The sequence below is a fragment of the Phacochoerus africanus genome, chromosome 9 (genome assembly GCF_016906955.1).
Source record: "Phacochoerus africanus isolate WHEZ1 chromosome 9, ROS_Pafr_v1, whole genome shotgun sequence".
Classification (NCBI taxonomy): Eukaryota; Metazoa; Chordata; class Mammalia; order Artiodactyla; family Suidae; genus Phacochoerus; species Phacochoerus africanus.
In genome coordinates this window covers 38,899,132-38,926,291 of record NC_062552.1, presented here as the reverse complement: position 1 = coordinate 38,926,291, position 27,160 = coordinate 38,899,132, and the positions used below count along the sequence as shown (strand labels likewise).

At 37.3% G+C, this 27,160-nt stretch overlaps 1 protein-coding gene across 10 annotated transcripts in view; it reads right to left on the bottom strand.

The window, feature by feature from the left end:
* Positions 1-27,160, bottom strand: part of UBR2 (ubiquitin protein ligase E3 component n-recognin 2) — a 126,256-nt gene that overhangs the window by 68,703 nt on the left and 30,393 nt on the right. For 8 of the 10 annotated variants that reach the window (XR_007137163.1, XM_047797115.1, XM_047797114.1 and 5 more), the window contains exons 3-10: positions 21,886-21,964; positions 19,554-19,667; positions 11,996-12,126; positions 8,783-8,921; positions 8,223-8,285; positions 3,827-3,947; positions 1,465-1,572; positions 472-560 (exon numbers count right to left, since the gene is read on the bottom strand). Coding sequence is in view for 9 of the 10 variants with exons in the window: in XM_047797115.1 (XP_047653071.1) it covers positions 472-560; positions 1,465-1,572; positions 3,827-3,947; positions 8,223-8,285; positions 8,783-8,921; positions 11,996-12,126; positions 19,554-19,667; positions 21,886-21,964 (844 nt within the window). In the remaining variant the exon portion in view is untranslated. Of the gene's footprint in view, positions 1-471; positions 561-1,464; positions 1,573-3,826; positions 3,948-8,222; positions 8,286-8,782; positions 8,922-11,995; positions 12,127-19,553; positions 19,668-21,885; positions 21,965-27,160 lie in introns of those variants that run through there. The other 2 variants (XM_047797110.1, XM_047797111.1) reach the window with 2 other exon arrangements.

The window sequence follows — 27,160 nt, the reverse complement described above, 5'->3', positions numbered from 1 at the left end:
TAGATGAATACTCAGGTGATAAACAAGAGTAGTCTGGAGTTCCTGTTGTGGCTCAGTAGAAACAAATCTGACTAGTATCCATGAGGTTGCAGGTTTGACCCCTGCCTCGCTCAGTGGGTTAGGGATCTGGTGTTGCTGTGAGCTGCGGTGCACATCACAGATGTAGCTCAGATCTGGCACTGCTGTGGCTGTGGTGTAGGCTGGCAGCTACAGCTCTGATTCGATCCCTAGCCTGGGACCTCCATATGCCATGGGTGCAGCCCCTGGAAAGATTAAAAAAGAATAGTCTCGCTGCTAGAATTTTATTCTATTGATAAAAGATTAAAAGATCATTTATGAAGTTTCTTATAATTTAAAATCAACACACTGACATATTACTATAATTTTACAAAGTCTAGATATAATCATGGACTACAGTTACTCTGTATATAACCTACTTTATTAATCTTCAAAAGTGAGAAACTAAATTACCTTTGCAAATCGAATGGCAAACAGTTTCTTATATTTCAAATCCATAAGGAGACTGCTCATGAATAACTGATGATACACACTCCTAGCACCTTTTATAAAAAGAGAAAATGTAAGATAAGGATATATCAAACAGGCCAAAAATTACATTTCCAAAGTTGTTATATGACCTACAGTATTTTAAGTCTCAAGAGCAAAACTCTACATATGTTCCTTAAAACAAAGTATGTACAATTTGCTTCTTTAAAAAATCAGTTTTTCTTGGGAGATCCCATTGTGGCTCAGCAGTAACAAATCCAATTACAATCCATGAGGATGAGGGTTTGATCCCTGGCCTTGATCAAAGGTGGGTGAAGGATCTGGCATTGCTGAGAGCTGTGGTGTAGGTACAGATGTGGCTTGGATCTGGCGTTGCTATGGCTGTGGTGTAGGCCGGCAACTACAGCTTCCACGTGACTCCTAGCCTGGGAACTTCCACATGCCATAGGTGCGGCACGCCCCCACTACAAAAAAAATCAGTTTTTCTAAATATTCTTTTCTAACAAAACATAAAGGTTATTTAATTTGGGTCATGGATGCCCAAATCTTTTTTTCCCCTAAAGAACAGGACTGGGAGTTCCCATCGTGGCACAGTGGTTAACGAATCCGACTAGGAAACATGAAGTTGCGGGTTTGGTCCCTGGCCTTGCTCAGTGGGTTAATGATCTGGCATCGCTGTGAGCTGTGGTGTAGGTTGCAGATGCGGCTCGGATCCCGCATTGCTATGGCTCTGGCGTAGGCTGGCAGCTGCAGCTCCAATTCGACCCCTAGCCTGGGAACCTCCATATGCCGCAGGAGTGGCCCAAGAAATAGCAAAAAAAAAAAAAAAAAAAAAGAATAGGACTGCATCTGCTAATTCTAAAAACCATAAATACATTTATTAAATGCCCCCTCCAAAAAACTTTAACATCCCAATTACCTATGTAAATTCCCTTTAAAAGCAGTTAAGATACTTACCTTTCCATAATTTGGAATCATTAAGCATCAATCTATCCACTAGAGAAGAGTTTTCACCATCTGGGCCTTCTTGTAAACCAACTTGACATAAAATTCGGCGAAGGCCATCTTAAAACAGGAAGAAAAGTAGTCATGAAATAGTAACTTCAAATATTGAAATAAAAATGACATATTAGTAGAAACAGTCAAATGGATCAACTAAAATTTTACATTTTTTTAAACTAAAAGTCAAATTTATTCAGAGCAAGTAAATATGTTAACTATTTTATTAATATTTTAATAAAATGAAAAAAAAATCCAAATCTTGCATTACATACCAACTCTTATTTCAGAATACCAAAATATATGCCTATTGGAAAGGCAATGACCTCTTACGTGATAAAGAGTTTAAATAAAAAACCAAAAACCCCAAAGCCACTGAAATAAATGTAGTTCCTCACGCAGCTATGTTAATACCAGATTATAGTAAAATTGTTATATATTCCATGATAACACTATGCCATGATATTATCCCATGATAATGAAGATACATATAAAATTACGCTACCATTTAAAGAGTACATGACCTCTGTATTACAACATACACCAGTATTACAACATATATTATGATATATACCATATTTTATTAATGCTGTGCAAAATGTTCTTCACTAAACAAAAATACACTATGTATTTATGTATAACAACTATGTGAGAGGTTTTGGAAGAAAAATTCCTACATCTTCTAAATGCTAAACTTAAAAAACCCCCAAAACTTCAAATATCACTAAAGCATTAATAAAACCAGAACTTTAATACCTTTTAGTTTCATATTTTATATGTAAAATCAGTTTTTAGTTTTCTACAAGCATGCAAAACAATAGAAAAAGAGTAATTTAAAATTTTAATTAAAGAGCCAACAAATAACTGTTTACAAGGCTAAAGAGAAAACCTTATATAAGTATTAAATAGATGATAAAGTCTTTAAATTATTGATGGTAAATAAATTTTCTCAAAGAAAATTTTCAGCACAAAGTTGTTTCCATGATACAGCACAGTACTTGGCAGACAGATATCCACTGGAAAATACCAAATCCAAAACAAAATGAGGATAAGAAAAATAACCTGAAAGGTATTTAAAAGGCAAGCAAACATGTTCTAAATTTCCACACTTTCATGTTTTCACCTGTTCACAGTGTGGCAATACTTCTATTAGCCCCCCCCCCGCCTTTTTTTTTTTTTTGGGCTAAACCTGCAGCATGTAGAAGTTCCGAGGGCCAGTGACTAAACCCACACCACAGCAGCGAACCGAGCTGTTGCAGTGATATTGCTAGATTTTTAAACCACTATGTAACAAATTAAAAAAATTTCTTTATAGAAAACACTGGAATGTCATTTATTCAAACCATCTCTCTTGCCTAAAGAACAATATAGCAGCCTAGATAGATCTATTCCTATTTTTTACTCTTCAGTGTTATACAACAAACCTGTATTTTGGGCATTGAACATTAGAGTTCTTAATTCTATTACCATTACACTTAAAAAATTATCTAATTTGTAGGCCACGGGAACTTCCATATGCCCTGTCCCATTAAAAAAAAAAAAAAAAAAAAAGGATTATTTAATTTGTAGACTGTAGAAAAACAAAATCCAAATACACAGTAACTTTAAATTTGGAAATTTTCAGAGTTGCAAATTAGTAACCACAAGTTGTAGAAGTCAAAACAAAGATATCCTTTAAACAGTTAATCATCTAGGTTTTATTTATAGTAGCATTTTCCAGCTTGCTTAATGCAACAGAGTTTCACAAGATACTCTATTAAAAAAAGTTATTTTGGAGTTCCCATTGTGGCTCAGAGGAAACTAGTCCGACTAGTATCCATGAGGTTGTGGGTTCGATCCCTGGCCTCACTCAGTGGGTCAAGGATCCAGTGTTGCCGTGAGCTGTGGTGTAGGTCGCAGACGTAGATCAGATTTAATGTTGCCGTGACTGTGGTACAGGTCGGCAGCTTTGGCTCCAATTCAACCCCTAGCCTGGGAACTTCCATATGCCACAAGTGCGGCCCTAAAAATAAAAAATTAAAAAAAGTTCTTTTACCAAGTTGGTAAGATTTAGATTTCATTAGTATATTAAAGTCATTTACAATTGTTTAACTCCACTGTTTCCTGCATTTATTTGAATACAGATTTCTCTGTATGCACATAAAAAAGAGGCTGTGGATCAAAATTTTTCTGTGTATAAAGATATTCTGAGATGGTATTTTAAAACATGAAACTAGAGCAAAAAAAAAGACGACTCCACTTGCTATTTCTTCCAAAACAGTTTTGCAAGGGCATATGAGCTTAATTTTAAGTCAATTAGCATAAGCTTTTATGAACCTACCTGAATATCCAATAATACTTCCCAGCCAAGACAAAAGTTTCAAACCAAAATTCTGATGTGCGACAATAGACGAATGCATAACTTGAACTTTGAGTGGCTTTGTCTGTCTACTGGTATTTCTCTTAAAAAGAAATAGCAGGATGAAAAACAAACTTAAAAAGGCTATTTTATAGAAAGAAGTTATTATTTTTATTTAATGTAACTACACTCTCATTACAGGGGAGTACTTCATGTATGTGTGTAAGAAACATACCACTTGGTTTGCCTTACTCAGATCCTAATTTTCTAGAAAGAATCTTAGGATTTACAAAAAATAAGTTACAGCTTATGAGTAACCTGAATCTTTGGTCTTATATTTAAAAATCTGTCCCACCAATTATAAATTATTTAAATGTTTAAATTGACTTTATGTCTTTAAACTACTTTATTAATGCAATTATGCACATTTAAATAATTTACTTCATTTCAGAGATGTGATGTTATCAATACATTCAAAGAACTGTAGTAAATACATACAAAACTGGATCATTTAAGGGTGCAGTTCAATAGTGCTAAGTATACATTGTTGTGCAACCAATCTCCAGAACTTTTCTTGGAAAACTGAAACCCTGTCTCCATCAAACACTCTAGGTACTTCATACAAGAGACTCATACTCATACCTTGTCTTTCTGTGACTAGCTTGTTTCACTTAGCACGATGTTCTAAAGGTACATCCACAGTGTAGCATGTATCAGAATTTTCTTCCTTTTTAGGGCTAAATAATATTCTATTGTATGTATATAGATTTATTTATTCATTCATCATTGATAGACACTTAAGTTGCTTCTGCTTTTTGTCTACTGAGAATAATGCTGTTATGAACATGAGACCTTGCTTTCAATTCTTTTGTATGAATACCCAGAAGCAAAACTGCTGGATCATATGTTAATTCTATTTTTTTCCTTTTTTTGCTTTTTTAGGCCTGCACCTGCAGCACATGGAGGACTCCAGGCTAGGGGTCCAATTGGAGCTGTAGCTGTGGGCCTACACCACAGCCACAGCAACACTAGATCCAGGCACATCTGCGACCTATACCACAGCTCACGGCAATGTCAGATCCTTACCCCGCTAAGCGAGGCCAGGGATCGAACCCGCATCCTCATGGATCCTAGTTGGGTTTGTTAACTGCTGATCCACAAGAGGAACTCCTGTTAATCCCATTTTTAGTTTTTAGAGGAACCACCATGCTGTTTGCAACATTTGACATTCCCACCAATAGTGCACGAAGGTTCCAATTTCTTCACAGCCTCGCCAACATTTGCGATTTTTTTTGCTGTTTGTTTTTAATAGTCATCCTATTGGATATGAGGTGCTATCTCATTGTAGCTTTTACTTGCATTTCCCTAATGACTGGAAATTTTTTTTCTTACTAAGGCCAAAGCTGTGGCATATGAAAGTTTCTGGGCTAGAGGTAAAATCAGAGCTGCAGTTGCTGGCCTACGCCACAGCCACAGCCACAGCAACGCCGTATCCGAGCCATATCTACAAACTACAATGCAGCTTGTGGCAATGCTGGATCCTTAACCCACCGAGTGAGGCCAGGGACCAAACCTGCATCCTTACAGACACCATGTCAGGTTCTTAAGCCACTAAGCCACAATGGGAACTCCTGATTAGTAATGCTGAGCATGTTTTCATGTGCTTTGGCAATCTGCATGACTTCCTTGGAGAAATGTCTATGCACGTCTATCAAAATTTAAATTTAGGAGTTCCCATCATGGCTCAGCAGAAAGGAATCTGACTAGCACCATGATGACGCAGGTTCCATCCCTGGCCTCACTCAGTGGGTTAAGGATCCAGCACGGCCATGAACTATGGTGTAGGTCGCAGATGCGGGTCAGATCTGGTGTGGCTGTGTCTGTGGTGTAGGCCGGCAGCAACAGCTCCGACTCAACCCCTAGCCTGGGAACCTCCATATGCTGCAGGTGCGGCCCTAAAAATACAAAAAACAACCCCCCCAAAAAAACCCTTTAAATTTAACATGTTTTTCTCTTTTCCTTTTTTTTTTTTTTTTTGCTTGGATCATCTTTCTATCCACTAGTTCATCTCATTTCCACTTCCCACATGCTGTGGGTGCAGCCAAAGAAATGAAACAAACTTTCAGCACATGAAAATTTCTGGGCCAGGTATCAAACCCACACCATATCAGGGACAACACTGGATCCTCAACCCACTGAGCCAGCAAGGAACTCCTAGAAATAATTTTTCTAAATCTATTAACTGTCTACGCACTTTGTTTATGGAACATTTTCCTATGTAAATTCTTTTTGTGGCCAAAAAATATGTTTCTTTTCTAACTCCTGGGCTTCTAGTCTTGGTTAAGAAGCTCTCTTCCTCCCTCAGAATGTATTTGTAATTTTCTAGATTTTCCTCAGACTAGTTATCTATTTCTGGACTTTCTATTCTACATAATGAATACAGTATATTTTACAGACACTACCAGATTACAAATACTGATATTTTAAGGAAAAACTTAAATAACACTATGAAGCAACAACCATAAAGGAAAATAAAAAAACAACCCTAGCCTTTACCTGGATTCATCTATTGTAAACATTTAATCCCAACTGCTGTAGCATTTGCACCTTATCTTTCTTTCTCCACATACAGATACACACATAAGCACTTAAAAAAAAAAATGAACCACTGAGGGTAAGTTATATACATCATGCATCATGTTCCCTTATGCCTAAAAATTTCAGACTACACTTCCTAAGAATGGGAATGTTCTCTTATATAACCACAATATAGTTTCTGATGTATTATTAAACTGAATATGTCCACATATCAATAAAGAATTTCTTAGATAACACACAAACTCATGAAAAAAATTTTTTGCTATACTAAAATGTAAGGCTTTTGTTTAAGGAGAGACACCACAAATAAGCTTAAAATAAGCCACATGTTATAAAAAGATACTACAACAAAAGATCAAGATTATGTTAAAAAACCCTTTCAAATGACTAAGAAAACGACAAATAACCCAACAGAAAAAAAAAAAATGGGTAAAGCATATGAACAAGAAATTCACAGAAAATTTAAATGACCAATACAATAAATATGAAATAAGATATTCAGTTATCAAGGCAATGTAAATTTAATTCCTAAGATGCCATTCACACACATCAGGTTGGCAGAATTTTAGAAATTTGACAATATATAGTTTCCACAAAGTGGTAGAGAAATGGGAACTATCTTACACTGCTGGTTGGAATGTATATTGGTGCCACCATTTTGGAGATTAAGCTGGCAATCTAGTATAGCTGAAGATGCTCATAACCTAACAACTCAGAAATTCCATGTTTTGGTAATACATCCTTTAGAAACTTTTACATCCACGCAGTAAGTGGACAAAACACTGTCCACAGCAGGGCTGACAGTCATAGAAAAAAAAAAAAAAAAGAAATAACCTAACTGTCTGTCAATAGGAGAATGGAAAAATTATGGTACAGTTAACAATGAAATACTTTATAGATGCATGTATTAACACAGATAAATCTAGAAATGACACTGAAATGAAAAGGCAAGTTGCAATATAATATAGTCGTATGAATCTTGTTATATAATGTTTGAAAACCTTCAAATAGATACATATAGATGCATATAAATTGGCAATTAAAAGACGAAGTATAAGGGCATGTATGAAAATGAAAAGTGAATTAAGGAAAGTTATCATTAGGGAAGGAGGGAAAGGCATGGGATTTAGAAGGGCCTACTATTTTATTATTTAAAATAAGTCTGAAGAAAATAAGGTATAATGTGGCATAGAGGAGTTCACTGTGTTATCTCTATTTTTATCTGTATATTTAAAGTATTTCTCAGTACATAAAATTATATTTAAAAAGGACACTTACATAAAATGCAGTTACATGGAATAGTTAAAAACAACAAATTTTAAATTAAAAAAATCTAAATGTGGGAAAGAGTTTTGAGATAAATTATTTACTAAATGCTATTAGGATACATAGCATATCTTGCTATAGGACACCAAGAAACAACTTGCCTTGAATTCTCACCTTGGTGCTAAAGGTCAGTTTAATTCCTAAAAAGTAATGTGAAACCCTATCAAAAACAAAACAGAAAGCAAAAAACTTTCTAAGATGTCTCTGATGAAGAAATAGGATGACAGAAAAAAAAATCTTAACATTCACTTTCTATATCAATCTTATACAGTTTTAAAAAATTAGATAAAGCAACAAGTAATGCTCAAGAAACATATCTTTTAAACATGATTTTTGGTTGACGGTGGCTTTACATTCGTGAAGGCATAAATATGTGTTCATATACACCAAAATGTGGGACTAGTTTTAAAATAATAAAAAAATGAGAGTGTAGACATGTTTTTAAATTACTTACCACGATTACTGATTTTGCTTGTTCACAATACTGGAAGTCTCCATAGCGAACAGACCTACGTCCCTGTAACCAGGATATTTGAAATTTACTTGTAAAAATATTTATATTCAGTATTAATAACTTTGAGCAAGTAAACAAATTTGAGTACATAAAAACTCTGGTCAATTTATAATATTTACAATGTTTATTCATTGATTAAAAAGTAAATTAAAATATTTTCCTTTAAAACTATCCTAACACTTCTCAAGTCATTACTAAGTATATTTCTTTGAACAACATAACATTTATTCTTCTAGGCTGCCATAATTTATATTTTCACAACTGAGTATTTCTAATCACAGTGTAGCATGAGGGTAACTGTAGCTACATCTCCTCCTAAACTTTTTGACAATAGCTTACAGTTTTACTCAAGACGTACTTGGGTCAATATTCATAGGAAATTTTTTAAAAAATCACATAATATATATACACACACACACTCTAACTCAATTTTCTAGAATAATTTATCTGTATTAAAAATTTGATTTATTATGTGGCATCAATATAATGAAATTACTTACATCTCGATCTACTGTAGTTGCAAAACCTATGGCTTCTTTTTGTGTACAGTTAACGGCTTTCTGAAGAGTATAAATAACTTGTTCATAGGTATGAACCTCATCATTAAACAGCATGCAATAGTAGGTGTCACTCTTCTCTCTGTGGGATAAAACATTAATTACATATATCTATTTGCATATCATTTTGCTTCAGGCTGATTTATTAAGAGCACATTTTGGGGAGTTCCCATTGTGACTCAGCAAGTTAAGAGCCTAACGTAGTCTCTGTGAGGATGCAGGTACAACCCCTGGCCTCACTCAGTGAATTAAGGATCCGGGGTTGCTGTAAGCTGCGGTATAGACTGCAGATAAAGCTCATACTTGGTGTTGCTGTGGCTGTGGCACAGGCCTCAGCTGCAGCTCTGATTCGAGCCCTATCCTGGGAACATCCTTATGCCACAGATGTAGCCGTAAAAGAAAAAAGGAAAAAAAAAAAAAGAGCACACTTTGTTCTAGGGAACATGCTAGGTACTAGGCACATATCTGTAATAAAGTCATCACGATTCCTGCATTCAATGACACTATTGTCTGATGGGAAAGATGGATACCGGACATATAATTCTATGTAAACTGGCTTTTATCAAGAAGAAGAGGATGCTAGAATGGGATAAAACTGGGCTGTGAGTTCAGAGAACTGCTGAAGAAGTGACCTGAGAACTGAAGTCAGCAATGGCTATCAGTGGTGCTCAACTGCGGACAAATGTCCTCAGCTCTTCATAGGTGACCACTTCACAATGTCTGGAAACCCTTTCGGTTGTCATGACTGGAGTACGGGTAATCTACTGGGATCTAGTGGTTAAGGGCCAAAGATGCTGCTAAAAATTCTAAAATGCACTGGTCTGTGCCCATAATATCTGGCTCCCAAAGCTAACAATGCCAAAGCTGAGAAACCATGGACTAGAAGAAAGAGAAAGCAAAGGCCTTGAAGTGGCAAAGGTAAAGGTACCAAGAGCTGAAGTAGAGGGGGTTAGGAGATTAGTCTGGAGAAGAGCAGAAATCTTGTAATGGATTTTTTTGTTTGTTTGTTTGTTTTTGTTTTTTGTCTTTTTGTTGTTGTTGTTGCTATTTCTTGGGCTGCTCCCGCGGCATATGGAGGTTCCCAGGCTAGGGGTTGAATTGGAGCTGTAGCCACTGGCCTACGCCAGAGCCACAGCAACGCGGGATCCGAGCCGCATCTGCGACCTACACCACAGCTCACGGCAACGCCGGATCGTTAACCCACTGAGCAAGGGCAGGGACCGAACCCGCAACCTCATGGTTCCTAGTCGGATTCGTTAACCACTGCGCCACGACGGGAACTCCTTGTAATGGATTTTGATCTCACCATTCTAAGGGCAATCAAGGACTTGAAATAGTGAAATAAGAGCTATGGTCAGATTTGCCCTAAAATTCACTTTGGCTACAGTGTGAAGAATGAATCAAGAGGGACAAGAGTGGATCTGGCAGTCCAGCTGGGGAGGTCATGTTGTCCAAGAAGGAAATGAATGTAATGTGGATGAGGATAGTAGTAACGGAGATGAACAGAAGTAGAACAATTTGATGGAGGGAGAACCAGCTGAACTTGAAATCTAAGTGGATATGGATAATTTGGGTTTCTGGATAGGTGAAATACCATTTACTAGGATGGGAAAACATTATAAGAGAAGCGAGTTAGATTCTTTCCCTTTCTATGCTGGTGGTCCCACACGTACAACAGAACAGAAAAATAAAAACACAACTCTTCTATTCTCTAGGGTCTAAATTTGGATCTTAGATTTAGATCTGAGTTGGTTGCTAACTTGAAATACATGAAGATACAGTCATGAAATAATAAATCATTTTCAACTAAAAGGAGTAATATTAAAAAACATAACCCAGGAGTTCCCGTAGTGGTTCAGTGGTTAATGAACCTGACTAGCATCCATCAGGACAGGGATCAATCCCTGGTCTCACTCAGTGGGTTAAGGATCTGGCATTGCCGTGAGCTGCGGTGTAGGTCGCAGACGTGGTTCAGATCCTGCATTGCCAAGGCTGTGGCGTAGGCTGGTGGCTACAGATCCGATTCAACTCCTAGCCTGAGAACCTCCATATGCCCTGGTGTGTCCCTAAAAGACAAAGATACAAAAGACAAAAGACAAAAAACGAAAAAACACCACCACAACCCACAACCTAATTATTTGGAATACTGTTGAAAAAGCAAAAAAATGTCCTTTAGGACATTCAGGACCACTAATGTCCTCTAGGCCCAAACTTGTATTCAACTTTCCCTACAAAAACAATGCCAACAAGCTTGGTCAGAATTAAGAGAAGGTTGCCTGAGGCAAGCACATTCATGCAGAAAGGCAAGGCCTTAACCTTAATACAGCCATGGTAGAATCCAGCTCTGCAGTCACAAACTTGCCATCGCCTCAATAATTTAAGCACAAATGGTAAAAACGTTAGATGTACACTAAGAGAAGCACAGAGTACAGAATAAATTTTATAAAAATTTAGAATCAAAATGGTTAAAATTGAATTTGTGGCATTTAGTCAAACCAGAAAATTCACTTTGATCAAAGAGCTCATTCCTTAATCAAAACTGATAGATGATGGAGTTCCCGTCGTGGCTCAGTGGTTAATGAATCCAACGAAGAACCATGAGGTTGCGGGTTTGATCCCTGGCCTTGCTCAGCGGGTTAAGGATCCAGTGTTGCTGTGAGCTGTGGTATAGGTAGCAGACATGGCTCGGATCCTGTGTTGCTGTGGCTCTGGTGTAGGCCGGGGCCGATTGGACCCCTAGCCTGGGAACCCCCATACGCTGCGGAAGCGGCCCAAGAAATGGCAAAAAGACAAAACAAAAACAAAAACAAAAACAAAACTGATAGATGAAATATAAGACGAATTAGAGTTAACAGTCTTATCACACAAAGAAGAGAAAAACACCTGCGCTTGAAACCAGTGATAGAACCTTGATGTGTCTTAAATCTGGATATAAATCAACTAAAGCAACCAAGAGGTAGAAAACTTTTACCAATTAGGTGGCTCACACATATTTAAAAAATATAAAATCAAAGTTGCTGTTTTGCTGAAAACTAATAATTATTTTAAAAATATTATGTTCAAACCTAGCTGTATTAAAGTTAATTTGAGGAATTATAATCAAAATGATTAAAACTAAGTTTGAGCAAATACAAAGAATAAATGGGTTATACTTACACCATCTCCAAATCTGGTGGCAATTCACTTTCTTTTTCCCAGGTTAATATCTCTACTGCATACCGAAACATAATAGCAAAAATGTTGTAAGTTCTGGCTATCACATCTTCTGATAAATGCACAAGAGGATCCTGAAAGAACAGAAAAAACATGTAACCACGTTAAATGCACATCAATTCTCCTTTTTCCAATTTTGCCTCCAGTCCTCAAAATATTACTGTAAAAAGCTGAGTGGGAGTTTCCATTGTGGCTTGGCAGTAACAAACCTGACTAGTATCCATGAGGACAAGGGTTTGTTTTGATACCTGGCCCCGCACAATGGGTTAAGAATCCAGCATTTCCATGAGCTGTGGTATAGGTCGCAGACACTGCTCGGATCCTGCGTTGCTGTGGCTCTGGTGTAGCCCGGCAGCTGCAGCTCAGATTGAACCCCTAGCCAGGAACTTCCAAATGCCGCAAGCGTGGCCCTAAAAAAAAGAAACAAAAACAACAACAAAAACAAACCTAACATTAAACTATATTTACAGCTTCATATTCCTCTAATCCAAGATTTCCAGAATAAACAAAGGAATGTTATCTAAGGAATGTCATCTAAGCAATATTTAGTTTTATAGGTATAAAGGAGAGCCTGATTTTGAGGATTCTAAAGACAAACATCAACAAGAGCAGAAAACTGCTCCACAATGTTGTTAAGAATCACTCGTTTTCTCTCAGTGAGACAAGTCGTGTATGCACACAACAGGGAACTTTGCATCAGACTTAACAGTGAATAAGTCAATATATTTCAAGGTTAATGTAAAAAAGTATTACCAACACACACTGAGGTTATCATAGTATCTTCAAGGTTAGCAAAATGTTTTGTACAATTTTTGATCTTAAAGCTTTATCTTATATTTAAATGTTATTTAGCTTAATTGCTAAATAGTGTTATATCCACCTCTCAGTAAGAAAATCCACATATTCTAACATCATGGAATGGGAACCAGCACATTCATTCAAATATACATAAGGATACAGAGTGTTTCTATACATTCTCATCAAGGATCAGCTTAGTGGAACTGATACAAAACAAATGGAGGAAGAGAATAAAAACAAGAATGAAGGGACAAGGACAAAGATTCCTAAAGGAGACAGGTTTAGGGCTTACAGAATGTGAGAAAAAGTAAAGTAAGACAAACATTTTTCAAAGTCTTATGCGGCTTTGTACTTACAACTTTTTTTCAATAAACTGCTTTGTATGATCCATCAAAAATTTTTTCTTTGTCCTGCTAGATTTGCTCCTATTTCTTATGGAGACTTTAGAAGTTAACATGGGAAAACCACCTGTTACAAAGAAGGTACTGGAACTGGTACCTTCTCAGGATTCATAAAAGAATAGCTATTAATCACAGTCAAACCTCACACTGTTCTAAAACAGAAAGGAGAACCAAAACTCACAGTTTTCTTGGTGATGTTATCTCACTTTACAGTCACACAACTTCCTACAATTATGCCCCATAGTACAAGACATTTAGAGGACTGAAGAATTATGATAAACAGGATTTATAACAATTAAATTGCCCTGGGACAGAAACAACCAATTTTTTTTTTGTCTTTTTGCCTTTTCTAGGGCCACTCCCATGGTATATGGAGGTTTCCAGGCTAGGGGTCTAAGTGGAACTGTAGCCACCGTCTTATGCCACAACCACAGCAACGTGGGATCTGAGCCACATCTGCGACCTACACCACAGCTCATGGCAATGCTGGATCCTCAACCCACTGAGCAAGGCCAGGGACCGAACCTGCAACCTCATGGTTTCTAGTCAGATTTGTTAACCACTGCGCCATGATGGGAACTCCAGAAACAACCAATTTTTGAGAATCCAAGGCAGCAGTGCCTGAACTCTGTTCTACAAAGTTGCAGGGCCTGTTACAGATGTTGTCTATTTGAAACACACATCAGTTTCAAAATATATGACTATCTGTATTTTTTAAATGGTAATACAAAATATACTCTAAAATATGTCCTATTACATATTGGGGACCAACAGTTGGTAATTTTGCTACATTAATCCAATTTGGGACAGGCCTGGGAATACAGAGTCTTTTGCCATCTTTGTACATACATGTTAACTTCTTGAAAATGGTCACTGATTGAGAAACATTTTATTTCTGCAGTGAAGAGATAGCAGGCTGTACAAGTCTACTCATAGGGACAATGGTAAATTAAATGCTCAAAGTGCTCTTATCATGGCATAAGTCAGTTGGAATGAGTAAATAAACGACCATCTTATCCTATGTTGTATTACCTATTACAATTTTTAATTGTTTTTTTTATGACATTTATGTTAGAGAAAGTAAGCCTTTGCCATCGAGTCAACTTTCATTTACTTTTGCTTCAAACTTTTCAAGCTGTTAAAAAGGTTACCTAGATTATCTTAGAGGACTGTAGGAATTATTAAAAACTTAAATCTTTTATGTGATGTACTCTATAATGTTTGAATTTTTAAAATGTAAACATGTATCATAATAAAATGTTTAACTGTTGTCATATGTAAATAAAGTATGAATGAGGGTTTTCACTATACTGTCCAAATAAAACTAGAAATCAACTAGAGTCCAAACAGTCATGAACTGACTTTCTAACAAGTAAATAATATACATTCTTACTTATAAAAAGTAAATTCATTAATAAAACCACTTACATCTTTTATTATTGGGATTTCTTAGAAATTTATTTTTTAAAAAACTCCACGCTAAAAAAATGTTTTTAGAAACCTGTATAATATACTGTCAGAGTTGTCTATACTACCTAGGTTTAAAGCCCAGCTCTGGCACTTACTGTGTGAGACATTTTAGGCAAATTTAATTTAAGACTCAAGCTTCCACAGCTGTAAAGTATTAGTAACAGCAGTATTTGCCTTACAGGGCTGTTCTGAGAATTAAATGAGGTAAACCAAGTATAGTACTTAGCATGATATTTAGCTATTAACTACCACTGATCTACATTCAAATGGGATGTGAGCAGCATTGATAAGTGAAAATTTCAAATAAAAAAATTTTCAGAGGTGTTCAGTTATTGTTTTTGAATTAAATTTCATCCCAAAAAGGCTTTATAGCAACTTAAGAATATGCTCAGTGTAATAAAACTGTATTACAAAATAGATATACAGGGGAGTTCCAGCTGTGGCTCAGTGGTAACAAACCCAACTAGGATCCATGAGGACGTGGGTTCAATCCCTGGCCTTGCTCATTGGCTTAAGGATCTGGTGTTGCAATGAACTGTGGTGTAGGTTGCAGATGCGGCTCAGATACTATGTTGCTGTGACTATAGTTAGCAGCTGCAGCTCCAATTTGACCCCTAGCTTCGGAACTTCCATATTCAGCAGGTGTGGCCCTAAAAAGCAAAAAAAAAAAGCAAAAGCAAAAGCAAAAAAAAAGGATGTACAGGAAATTCCTGCTATGGTACAGTGATTAAAGAATCCAACTGCAGTAGATTGGGTCACTGTGGAAGCGTGGCTTTGATCCCCAGTGTGGTATAGTGGGTTAGAGGATCTGGTATTGCTGCAGCTGTGGCTTGGGTTCAGTCTCTGGCCTGGGAACTTCCATATGCCATGTACGCAGCCATAAATTTTTTTTTTTTTGTCTTTTTGGCATTTCTTGGGCTGCTCTCGTGGCATATGGAGGTTCCCAGGCTTGGGGTCGAATCAGAGCTATAGCTACCGGCCTACGCCAGAGCCACAGCAACGCAGGATCTGAGCCGTATCTGCAACCTGCACAACAGCTCATGCCAACACCGGATCCTTAATCCACTGAGCAAGGCCAGGGATTGAACCCGCAACCTCATGGTTCCTAGTCGGATTTGTTAACCACCGTGCCATGACGGGAACTCCAAGCCATAAAATTTTTTAAAAATGTAAAAAGCTGGTAAAATGAAAATAAAGTGAAGATAGCATCTATTTATAAATGCGGATCATATAAATTTCCATACAGCTGCTACAAAAGGAAAAACAATCAGTTATCAGATTCATACCAAGAGACGCATAACATTTCCTAAGGCAGAAACCTAAGAGTAAGTTTTTAAAGCTTTTATGAAGATCAATAAAGGAGATACTACACAGTATGTGGCATTTCTCAACTAAGGAAGGTACCTTTTCTCCAGCCTCCCTAATCACCTCCCATGCTCAAGGGCCCATTTGGAAAACTAGTTGGGGATTTACTGTTGTCACAGTGATGGAAGATGTTACTGCCATTTAATGAGTGGGAATTAGGTAGAATAAACATAATGCTTCTGACAGTATATACCTGGGGTCAGTGAAGTTTTTCTGTAAAGAGTCAGAGAGTAAACATTTTATTTTTTGCAGGCTCTTGGGTCTCTGTCACAGCTACTCAATTTTGCTGCTATAATGGAAAGACAGCTACAGACAATATATAAACAATTAAGAGTGGCTGTGTTACAATACAATTTACTTACAGACAATGAAATTTGACTCTTCACATGCCACAAATACTACCTTATTGTTTTTTTTCAACTATTTAAAAACACAAAAAGCCATTCTTGGCTTATGGTGGTGCCAGTAACAGGTTGCAGATCAGTCAGCCCATTGGGCCGATAGTTTGCTGATCCCTATTTTATACAATGAAGAAATGTCCCACCCCAAATGGCAAAAGTGGAGAACTGTGGAACTTCTAAACATTATCCCAACAAAAGTATATTATCAATTTTTTCCAACTTTTTCTTAAGATATAAGCTGAATGTATAACAAAAAATTACATTCAATGAAAACAACTCGAGGACTAAAAAAGTGCTTCCAAATATTATATAGCTTTCTTCCATTTCTATCGCAAGATACAGAAAACCTACATACTGTATTGCTGGAGTATATATTCTCTAGGCAGGATGATATAATTTCATCTAGGCAAGTAATCACGCTGGCATCTTCTTAAAATTCTAATCACAGGAGTTCCCGTTGTGGTGCAGTGGTTAACGAATCCGACTAGGAACCATGAGGTGGCGGGTTCGGTCCCTGCCCTTGCTCAGTGGGTTAAGGATCCGGCGTTGCCATGAGCTGTGGTGTAGGTTGCAGACGCGGCTCGGATCCCGCGTTGCTGTGGCTCTGGCGTAGGCTAGTGGCTACAGCTCCGATTCGACCCCTAGCCTGGGAACCTCCATATGCCGCGGGAGCGGCCCAAAGAAATAGCAAAAAGACAAAAAAAAAAAAATTCTAATCACAGTCTTCACTATGTGATCTCTACCCCACTAATGTATAAAGCTGAAGGCAACAGACTAACTGCAGGCAGATTCGTAATTTTTCTTAGAAAACTATTTTAAGCCTATTCTAAAACAAGGATAAAAAGATGAGAAGTCCTAGTTTTTCTCTTTAAATAATTTACTGGGGTGAAATTCATAGAACATAAAATTAACCATTTTAAAGAGAACAATCTGATGGTATTGCGTATGTGCATAAAGTCGAGCCACAACCACCTCTATTTAGTTCCTAAACACTTCTGTCACTTCAAAGTAAAACCTCTTATCCATTAAGCAGTTTTCTCCATTCTTCCCTTTCCTACCCGCTGGCAACCACCAGTCTGTGTTCTGTCTCTACAGATTTATCTATTCTGGATATTTCATATAAATGGAATTGCATAATATGTAAATTTTGTGTCTCCTCCTTTCACTGAGCATGATGTTCTGAAAGTTCATTCATGTTGCAGTATGTATTAGTACTTCATTCCTTTTTATGGCTGAGTAATACTACACTATAATGTGTATACCACAATTTGTTTATCCATTCATACACTGATAGACATTTCAGCTGTTTCCACTTTTTGGCTACTGTGAATAATGCTGCTACTAACGTGTGCGGATGTACTTATTTGAATACTTGTTTTCAGTTATTTTGGGTATATACCTAGAAATGAAATTATAGGCTGATATGGCAATGTTTAACATTTGAGGACCAGCCAAACTCTTTCCCACAATGTTGAATCACTGTGCATTCCCACTAGCACTGTGCAGAGTTACAATTTCTCTACATCCTCACAAATACCTATTTGCCACTTTTTTGATTATAGCTCTCTTAGTGGGTGTGAAGTGGTATTTCACTTTGGTTTTGACTTACATTTCCCTAATGATGAATAATCCTGAGCATATTTGTTGGTCACATATTATATCTTATTTGGAGAAAAACCTATTCAAGTCCTTTGCTCATCTTTAATTGTACTGCCTTTCTGTTGTTGAGTTGTAAAATATATATTCTGGATATCACAAACTTACCAGATACAATTTGCAGATATTCTCTCCCATAGTCCTAAAGTTTTATACAAGTTTTCAAATTTGTTAAAAAAGCAAAACCATTTTCTCCAAATACATCTGTGTCTTGTTTATATTTTTATTTGCGGAGTGCCAATACAATATGAAAGGGATAAAATGGAGCTGCTTCGGAGTTCGGGCTGTGGCACAAGGGATCCCAGCGTCTTGGGAGCATTGGGATGTAGGTTCAATCCCCAGCCTAGCACAGAGAGTTAAGGATCTGGTGTTGCCACCGCTGCAACTTGGGATGTGACTGTGGCTCGGATCTGATCCCTGGCCCAGGAACTCCATATGCCACAGGGCAGCCAAAAAAGAAAAAAGTAAAAAAAAGGGGGCTGCTTTAATTGAAGTGGAAAAGTCTCAAACCCTGAGCAACTGGCTTCTCTGTGTAGCAAATCCTAGAACACTTGCATAAAGCAAATTGAAACAGAAACAAATACTTTGTTTTCTATAGCACTGAATCACTCTGCACACATTTTCATCTGTCCAAAATACAGTGGAACATAGCCAAAAAGACGCTGTCCTACCCCATGAATTTGAGACCTGGAAGATATGTGCACCAGGAAGGACTATTAATGTCCACTTGCTCCAAATCTATATCAGATCTGCTTACTAACAATGTAGAAGTACTCTGAATGTATGCACCTCTCTGCCATTTAAAATTAAAATCTGAAATAAGGATCTTAAACATTATTACAAACAGCAGAGTTTCCAGAATTTACTTAGAGTCTACAACAAATATTTAGAGAAAAATAATGAAGTATCAACAATTTCAGAAAACACATATTTACAGCTGAAATGAGTATAATTTGTACTGAGCTATCATCCCTATGCCTGGTCCCATCACATATCCACTGACACTGAATGATCAGGAGATAATGACTAGGATTGGCTGCTGAGTATCTGACCTATAAAGTCTTAGTCACAACACAAACCCCAATGAAGTTAACTGGTCTACATACACAGAAAAAATAATCCCTTTAATAACAGAGAACTTAAAAAAGAAACCATATATGCTTAAACAAACAAACAAATGAAACAGTCCAAATTAAACTTCTAGAATTTCAAGTGTGTACTACTAGTAATGGTATGGCATTCGTAAAATGTAAAAAACCTTCAAAGCATACCTGATCACTGTTAATAGTGAGAGGACTACTTTTACTTATTCATTTCTATATTATAACCTAATTTCGAAGTCTGAAAATATTTCAAACTTGTGGTTAAAACAGTATTTCCTTAAAAACAACTTTGTGAAAATGTTTTTACCTCTTCTTCCTCAATTTCAGAGGTGTTAAGTTCATGTTTTTGACAGTAAGGACCCTCTTTCCAAGCTTCAGTATCACCACAGTCACAGAAACCTCCACCTCCTGATGTTGTCATCTTGAAAAAAAATTGTAAAGTATCTTGTCAATACGTATTTATGAGGGCTACCAGATTACAAATAAGAATATCAAGTTCTAAGGAAATAACATTGCTAAAGTGTTTAATTTCTTTGGAGGGATAAAATTAAATAAAATGCCAAACTTCTCAATGTTTTAAAGCTTATTTTAAATAAGCCTAGAGGCTAATTTAAGTGATTTCAAAATAAAATACTTTGTAGTGTGTCTAGTAAGCTACAGCTATTTTAAAGAGGTAAAATATGTCCACTTACATGACTTCCTTAATAAGGAAAATTATGAGCGTTTTCTTGCTAAGTTTTGGCTAAACTGCTATAATGTTGGTCTATGCTACCAGGTTATAGCGCTATAACGTAATACATCAGATTCAAGAGTTATGAAGATTCCTACAGCTTTTGCTTTCCACAAGAGTCTAGTAAGAGTGTTGCATCTGCATTAGAAAAGTGCCCACCGAACACTATAAAAATATTTATTTTTCTTTTCTAAAACTCTCTAAATAGTGTTCTTTTTAATTTTTTGTCTTTTTAGAGCTGCACCCACAGCACACGGAGGGTTCCCAGGCTAGGGGTCGAACTGGAGCTACGGCCGCTGGCCTATACCACAGCCACAGCAATTCAGGATCCGAGCCGTGTCTGCGATCTACATCACAGCTCACTGGCAACACCGCATCCTTAACCCACTGAGCAAGGCCAGGAATCGAACCTGCGTCCTCGTGGATGCTAGTTAGATTAGTTTCCACTGAGGCACAATGGGAACTCCTAAATAGCATACTTTAAAAAGAAAGGAAGCTCTGGAAATAGAAAATACGGATTGTCTGGTCACATAATCTTTTACCCTCTGCAGGGTTCAAGAATTATTCATGCTTCCATAAGATTTAATGATTCAAGGAATTTGGCCAGACAAAACCCATTATTTAATCATTTGTAGACTTGAAATTCTGCTCTGTACTGTGAGGGAGTTTAGGAATGGCTATGAGAGGGGAATTTTAGAAAGGGCCCTTTACATTCTGCCCAAAGTAACGTTCCAGCTACTAACAGTTCCCTAAATTTTTGAACATATATGGTTTTGTCTTCAATTTCCAGTAGAGGAACCAGGACAGGCTTAGCAATAATCTACCTTTGCATTCTGTATTCTTTTTTTTTTTTTTTTTGTCTTTTTGCTATTTCTTTGGGCCGCTCCCGCGGCATATGGAGGTTCCCAGGCTAGGGGTTGAATCGGAGCTGTAGCCACCGGCCTACGCCAGAGCCACAGCAACGCGGGATCCGAGCCTCGTCTGCGACCTACACCACAGCTCACGGCAACGCCGGATCGTTAACCCACTGAGCAAGGGCAGGGACTGAACCCGCCACCTCATGGTTCCTAGTCGGATTCGTTAACCACTGCGCCACGACGGGAGCTCCTGCATTCTGTATTCTTAAATTAAAAGTAAGCATACTTAATTTTGGGAAAAGTATTGATTGCATTGTAGCAGTTAAAAATAGTAATAAAATTGGTTAGTATTATGTTTTGGAGTTGGCCCTCTATATTGTTAGCAGATGCCTCTTTAATAAGAAATGGCAAATCTTCTGTAGAATATGACCAAAATATAGAATTTTTTTCCTTTTTTTTTTAGGACATCACCTGTGGCATAGGGAAGTTTCTAGGCTAGGGATCAAATCAGAGCTGCTGCAGCTTGTAGCAACACCAGAGCCTTAACCCACTGAGCAAGGCCAGGGATTGAACCTGCATCCTCAGGGATATTAGTTGGGTTCTTAACCCTCTGAGCCACAACGAGAACTCCAGAATATTTCTTAAAGGTATAATCATGTCACTTTCCTTATTTTTCTCACTCATCCTCCCTTCAGAACCTCCCTCTCCTATTTTTAACTCTCACCTTTATCCTCTAATTTTTGATAACCTGCTTCATACACCTAGAATTATGAAGACAATAAACATTAAAAAGATAGCAAAACAAACTAGTTGAAAACCAATACTGGAAGAGCTGCTATCTGTACTACTTTTCTTAGCCCATGTGTTCCATGAAATCTGGGTTCATAATTCATCTCTACACTGCCATCATATGTTTAACGGCATTTAAATAACACATTTCTTAAATCACTCTCTGTTTCTGTGTTAAATATTGAAATTTTTAAAAAGGAAGGAAAGGTATATCTAGTATAAAATTCAATACTAGTTGTGGTTATTATTTGGATATTACTAACCCTATATCGATGGTCTCTGTGAATACTTCCCAAAAAGCACTCCATGCATAAAACACAAGTTGGATCAACTGCACAGTCTCTGTAAAGTTAAAGAAAAAAAATCAGAGTGTCATAAAATAACTGTATATTTTACAACATAATATATTTTTTTGACGGGGTTATGCCCATGGCATGCAGAAATTCCTGGGCCAGGGATTGAACCCGCACCAACCATAGCAGTGACCTAAGCCACTGCAGTGACAACGCTGGAATCCTTAACCCACTGCACCACAAGGGAACTCCTATTTTACAACATAATATTTCAAATTGGAATCCATCCTAGAAGAGCCAGAACAGTGAAGTGCCTTGGTGTTGGAAGAAAGAAATTATTATTCCAAAGATCTCTCAGATCTTTGATCAGTGAAGTCAGCTTCATTCTGGATGTATAGTAGGGAGTCTTAGAAGGCACATATTACTAGAATGATGATTTTCCTTAAAGATTTGGGGAAAGCACATTTTATATTAAAACACAAAAATGTATATAGATTTTGAATATTATAAATTCTTAAGCTGTATCTTGAGATTTCAAATAACTTCCTCCATACAGGTATTTCAGATCAAGGGTCTTCAAAGTGGTATGTATGTATACACTCCCCAGAAAGGCGAGATGCCTAAGATGAAAAAAAAAAATTAGAATTTCTGTTTCTATTAATATATTAACTAATTTAAAAGGGAAATTAAATATACTAAGTGGTCAATATACAGGCTGACATGAGTCTTGACACTTGGCTGTATATCTGATGGTCACACAACACATATGGTTCATAAGACATCCTGATGAGAGAGTAAAAGCTCCATAGAGTGAATGGGTTGATAGTGATGCCCTCAGTCATTTCATTTGCTTTCATCATACTGACACTTAGATACATTTACAGATCATATCTTAAATAAGAGAACCTCTCTAATTCTATGAAATGAAATGAAGAATCATGAAAATCTTTAAATTTCCCCTTATCCTTGTGTCTGTATCCCCACAGGCAACCACTTCTACTGTGCTTATTGTGTGACCTTTTGTTTGTACATGTTCTTGCAAAATGGTTTTTTTTTTATCCAGATTTTGTTTATTCAATCAGTTGATGGACATTTACACTGTTTCTACTTTTTTTTTCCCCTATTTTTTGCAAAATGTTTTTGAGTGTGTCTTTTTAATTCTTTTTAAAAAATTGGAAGATAGTTGATTTATCATATTGTGTTAGTTCCAGGTACACAGCAAAGTGATCTGGATATACATATACATTTTTTCAGATTCTATAATACCACAGGTTATTACAGATACTGAATACAATTTCCTGTGCTATATATAATAAATTTATTGTTTATTGAGTGGTTTTTTTTTTTTTTTTTTTGCTTTTTAGGTCCACACCCATGGCATATGGAGGTTCCCAGGCTAGGGGTCAAATTGGAGTGGTAGCTGCTGGCCTACAGCACAGCCACAGCAACACCAGATCCAAGCCGAGTCTGACCTACACCACAGCTCATGGCAATGCCAGATCCTTAACCCACTGAGTGAGGCCAGGGATCCAACCCGCAACCTCCATGGGTCCTAGTCGGATTCATTTCTGCTGTGCCACAACGGGAACTCCAAGTGCGTGTATTTTTGATGTGTGCAAATCACATTCTGTTATATTTCATTCTGTTCTTTTTCAATTCTGTAACATAACCATTCATTTTGTATGTGTACATCTGATTTGCTGCTTCTAATCATTATATTATATGCGTGACATGTATGCAAAACATTTTCTCTACTATCCCTGCACTGGACACTTGGGATTAGCTCCAATGCGTTTCTACCACAAATAATGCTGCAGTGAGCATCCCAGTAAATGTTCTCTTATGGATCTGAGACTTTCTTTGGCATATAAATGCAAGAGCAGACCTGCTGGGTCATATACATGTAAAGTTCTTATTCTGAGTGCCATGCTACTGTCCAAAATGGCTGCATGTCCCCCAGCAGCGTGTGAGGGTTTTTATAGCCCTGCATTTCTTCAGCATTTGGTTTTTATCTAGTTTTCTAATATGTGCCGGCTTAACATATACAAAATGATATCTGAATGCTACTATGTTTGAGCAACTCTTCACATGCTTATTGCTTTGAGGGTTTCCTTTTCTATAAATTGCATGTTTATATTCTTTGCCCATTTTTCTGCTGGGATAGCTTTGGATTGTTTATTTGCAAGAGTTCCCTCTATAATCTAGCTTAGTTGTTACTGGTCACTTGGCAATTTAAACAATGCAAATATTTACTCCCATTTGTCACTTGTGTAATAGTTTTGCCCATGGGGTCCTCTGTTAAATAGAACTCTCTAATTTGTGCTTTAAGGTTTCAGAAGTTCTTTCCCCAATTCTAGGTCATAAATATATATACATTTTTAAAGAAAATTATTTCCTGTTGAATCGTCCAAATTTAGGTGCTTAATCCATCTGGAATCTACCTCTGTACACAATGTAGAATAGATAATGGTTTTATTTCTCCATATATAATGAAATGCTTTCTTTTTCTAAAAATCATCTACTAAGCAATCTAACTTTTACCTTTTAATTGTGGTATCACCTTGATAATATATTAAGTTCCAATATATCCTTGAGTCTATACCTAAGCTATTTTATTTTACATTACTTTTTTTGTCTTTTTAGGGTCGTGCCTGCGGCACATGGAAGCTCCCAGGCTAGGGGTCAAATTGGAGCTGCAGCTCATGGCAACACCAGATCCTTAACCCACTAAGCAAAGCCAGTGATGGAACCCACGACCTCATCAATACTAGTCAGTTTGTTTACCACTGAGCCAGGACAGGAACTCCTCTACCTTAGTTCTCTAATACGTTGGAGTGATCTACTTGCTTCTTCTTATACTATACCACATTATGTATAACTATGGCTTTTTATAGTATGTATTAATATCTAGTAGGGTAAGTTCCCTTTATTCTCTTTACTTATTTATTTCGGGCCCGAGTACAGCATATAGAGGTTCCCAGGCTAGGGGTCAAATCAGAGCTGCAGCTGCCAGCCTATGCCACAGCCACAGCAACTTGGGATCTGAGCTGCATCTGCTACCTACACCACAGCTCACAGCAACACTGGATCCTTAACCCACTGAGTGAGGCCAGGGATCAAACCCACATCCTCACAGATGCTAGTCAGATTTGCTTCCGCTCAGCCACGACAGGTACTCCTTATACTCCTTTTTTAAAGGTTGATTTAGCTATTCATGAATTCTTATTTATTCTTCTACATGGTAAGTTTTAGAGTACCTAAAAATACTCAGTTAAAATTTTGACAGAGATTATGTAGAATTTATTAAAAAACTTCAGTAGTAATAACATCCTTGTGAGAGTAACTTATCATGTCCATGATTATTTCTTGTATCTTTTTCTGAAGTTTTAATGTTTTCTTAATATGAGTCCTATATAGTCTTGATTAGACTAATATCTAGGTACTGTGTAGGTTTTTGTTTTTTTTTGTCTTTTTGCCTTTTTCTAGGGCCACTCCCGCAGCATATGGGGGTTCCCAGGCTAGGGGTTGAATCGGAGCTGTAGCTGCTGGCCGACACTGCAGCCACAGCAACTCGGGATCCAAGCTGCGTCTGCACCCTACACCACAGCTTACAGCAATGGCGGATCCTTAACCCACTGAGCAAGGCCAGGGACCAAACTCACAACCTCATGGTTCCTAGTCAGATTTGTTAACCACTGAGCCACGACGGGAACTCGCTGTGTAGGTTTTTTTTTTTTTTTTAATGATACATATGTTTTTTAAAAATCTCATTTTCTAGTTGGTTAAGAATGATGAAAATAGATTTATAATACCCTTGGTAAACTAAGGGCAGTTCTAATGGTTTGCTGATTCTGTTTCTTCCCCCCCAAAGTAAATGAGTATACAGTCTGCACATAATGACCACTTTGTCTTTTTTCTTTTTCTTTTTTTTTTTTTTGTTGTTGTTGTTGTTATTGTTGTTGTTGTTGTTGTTGCTACTTCTTGGGCCGCTCCCGCGGCATATGGAGGTTCCCAGGCTAGGGGTTGAATCGGAGCTGTAGCCACTGGCCTACGCCAGAGCCACAGCAACACGCGATCCGAGCCGCGTCTGCAACCTACACCACAGCTCACGGCAACGCCGGATCGTTAACCCACTGAGCAAGGGCAGGGACCGAACCCGCAACCTCATGGTTCCTAGTCGGATTCGTTAACCACTGCGCCACGACGGGAACTCCTGTCTTTTTTCTTACAATAGTTATACCTTTTATTTCTTTTTTTCCCCCCCTTATACTGCTGATGAGGACCTCTAATAATATGTTAAATAGCAACAGTAATAGCAGGCATCCTTGACTTGCTTTAGATATTAAAGTAAACATATCTAAAGGTTCTCCATTAAGTACTACATTCACTGTAAGTTTATTAAGCAAGTGCTCTTCTAAAAAGAACCAAGCATTTACCTTGCCTTTCCTGTATAAACTGTGCCTCAAGTAATGAAAGGATTGATGAGGGACTGTGTTTCTTTTATAGAAGACTAGCTAATAAGAGATGATAAGTTATAATAGCACCATTCTGCTAACCTCTAATGAAATAATGATTCAGACAGCAAGCATCAGTGACTGCTAAAACATCAGGTAAAAAGGCTAATGAAGGAGGTTCCCTATGGCACAGTGGGTTAAGAATCTGGTTTCGTCACTGCTATGGCTTGAGTCATTGCTGTGAGGTGGGTTTGATACCTGGCCTGGGAACTTCCACATGCTGTGGGCGCAGCCAAAAAAAAAAAAAAGTTAATGGAGACCTTTACAATAGTTGCATCTGCCAGGTACCTAAATCTACCAATCAAACTTAACAAAACAAAAGCAGTCATGTATCATCTGCCTCCTGATATTAAGAATTAAGTTAAAAGTCAATAATTATGAATAATTATGATAATGATTATGAAATTATTATCCACCCCCTCCATAACAGATTTTAATCAAGCCCAACTACCCACTTAGAGGAAATACAGGGAAAAAAGAAACATGTTAGGCAACACTATGAGGACACAATCAGCCAAATCCAGAATGTGGAAAATTCCATAGGACAAATGGCCTGGTTTCTTAGTAACATAAAATGGAAAAAAGAAAGAGGTAAAGGAATTATTACAGAGTAAAAGAAAGAATGAGTAACAACAGCCAAAAACAATGTGTGAACTCTGAATCCACGTTTGCAACTCTGCTAGGTATTAGATAACATTAAGAAATCAGTGTCAATTATTTTAGGATATTAA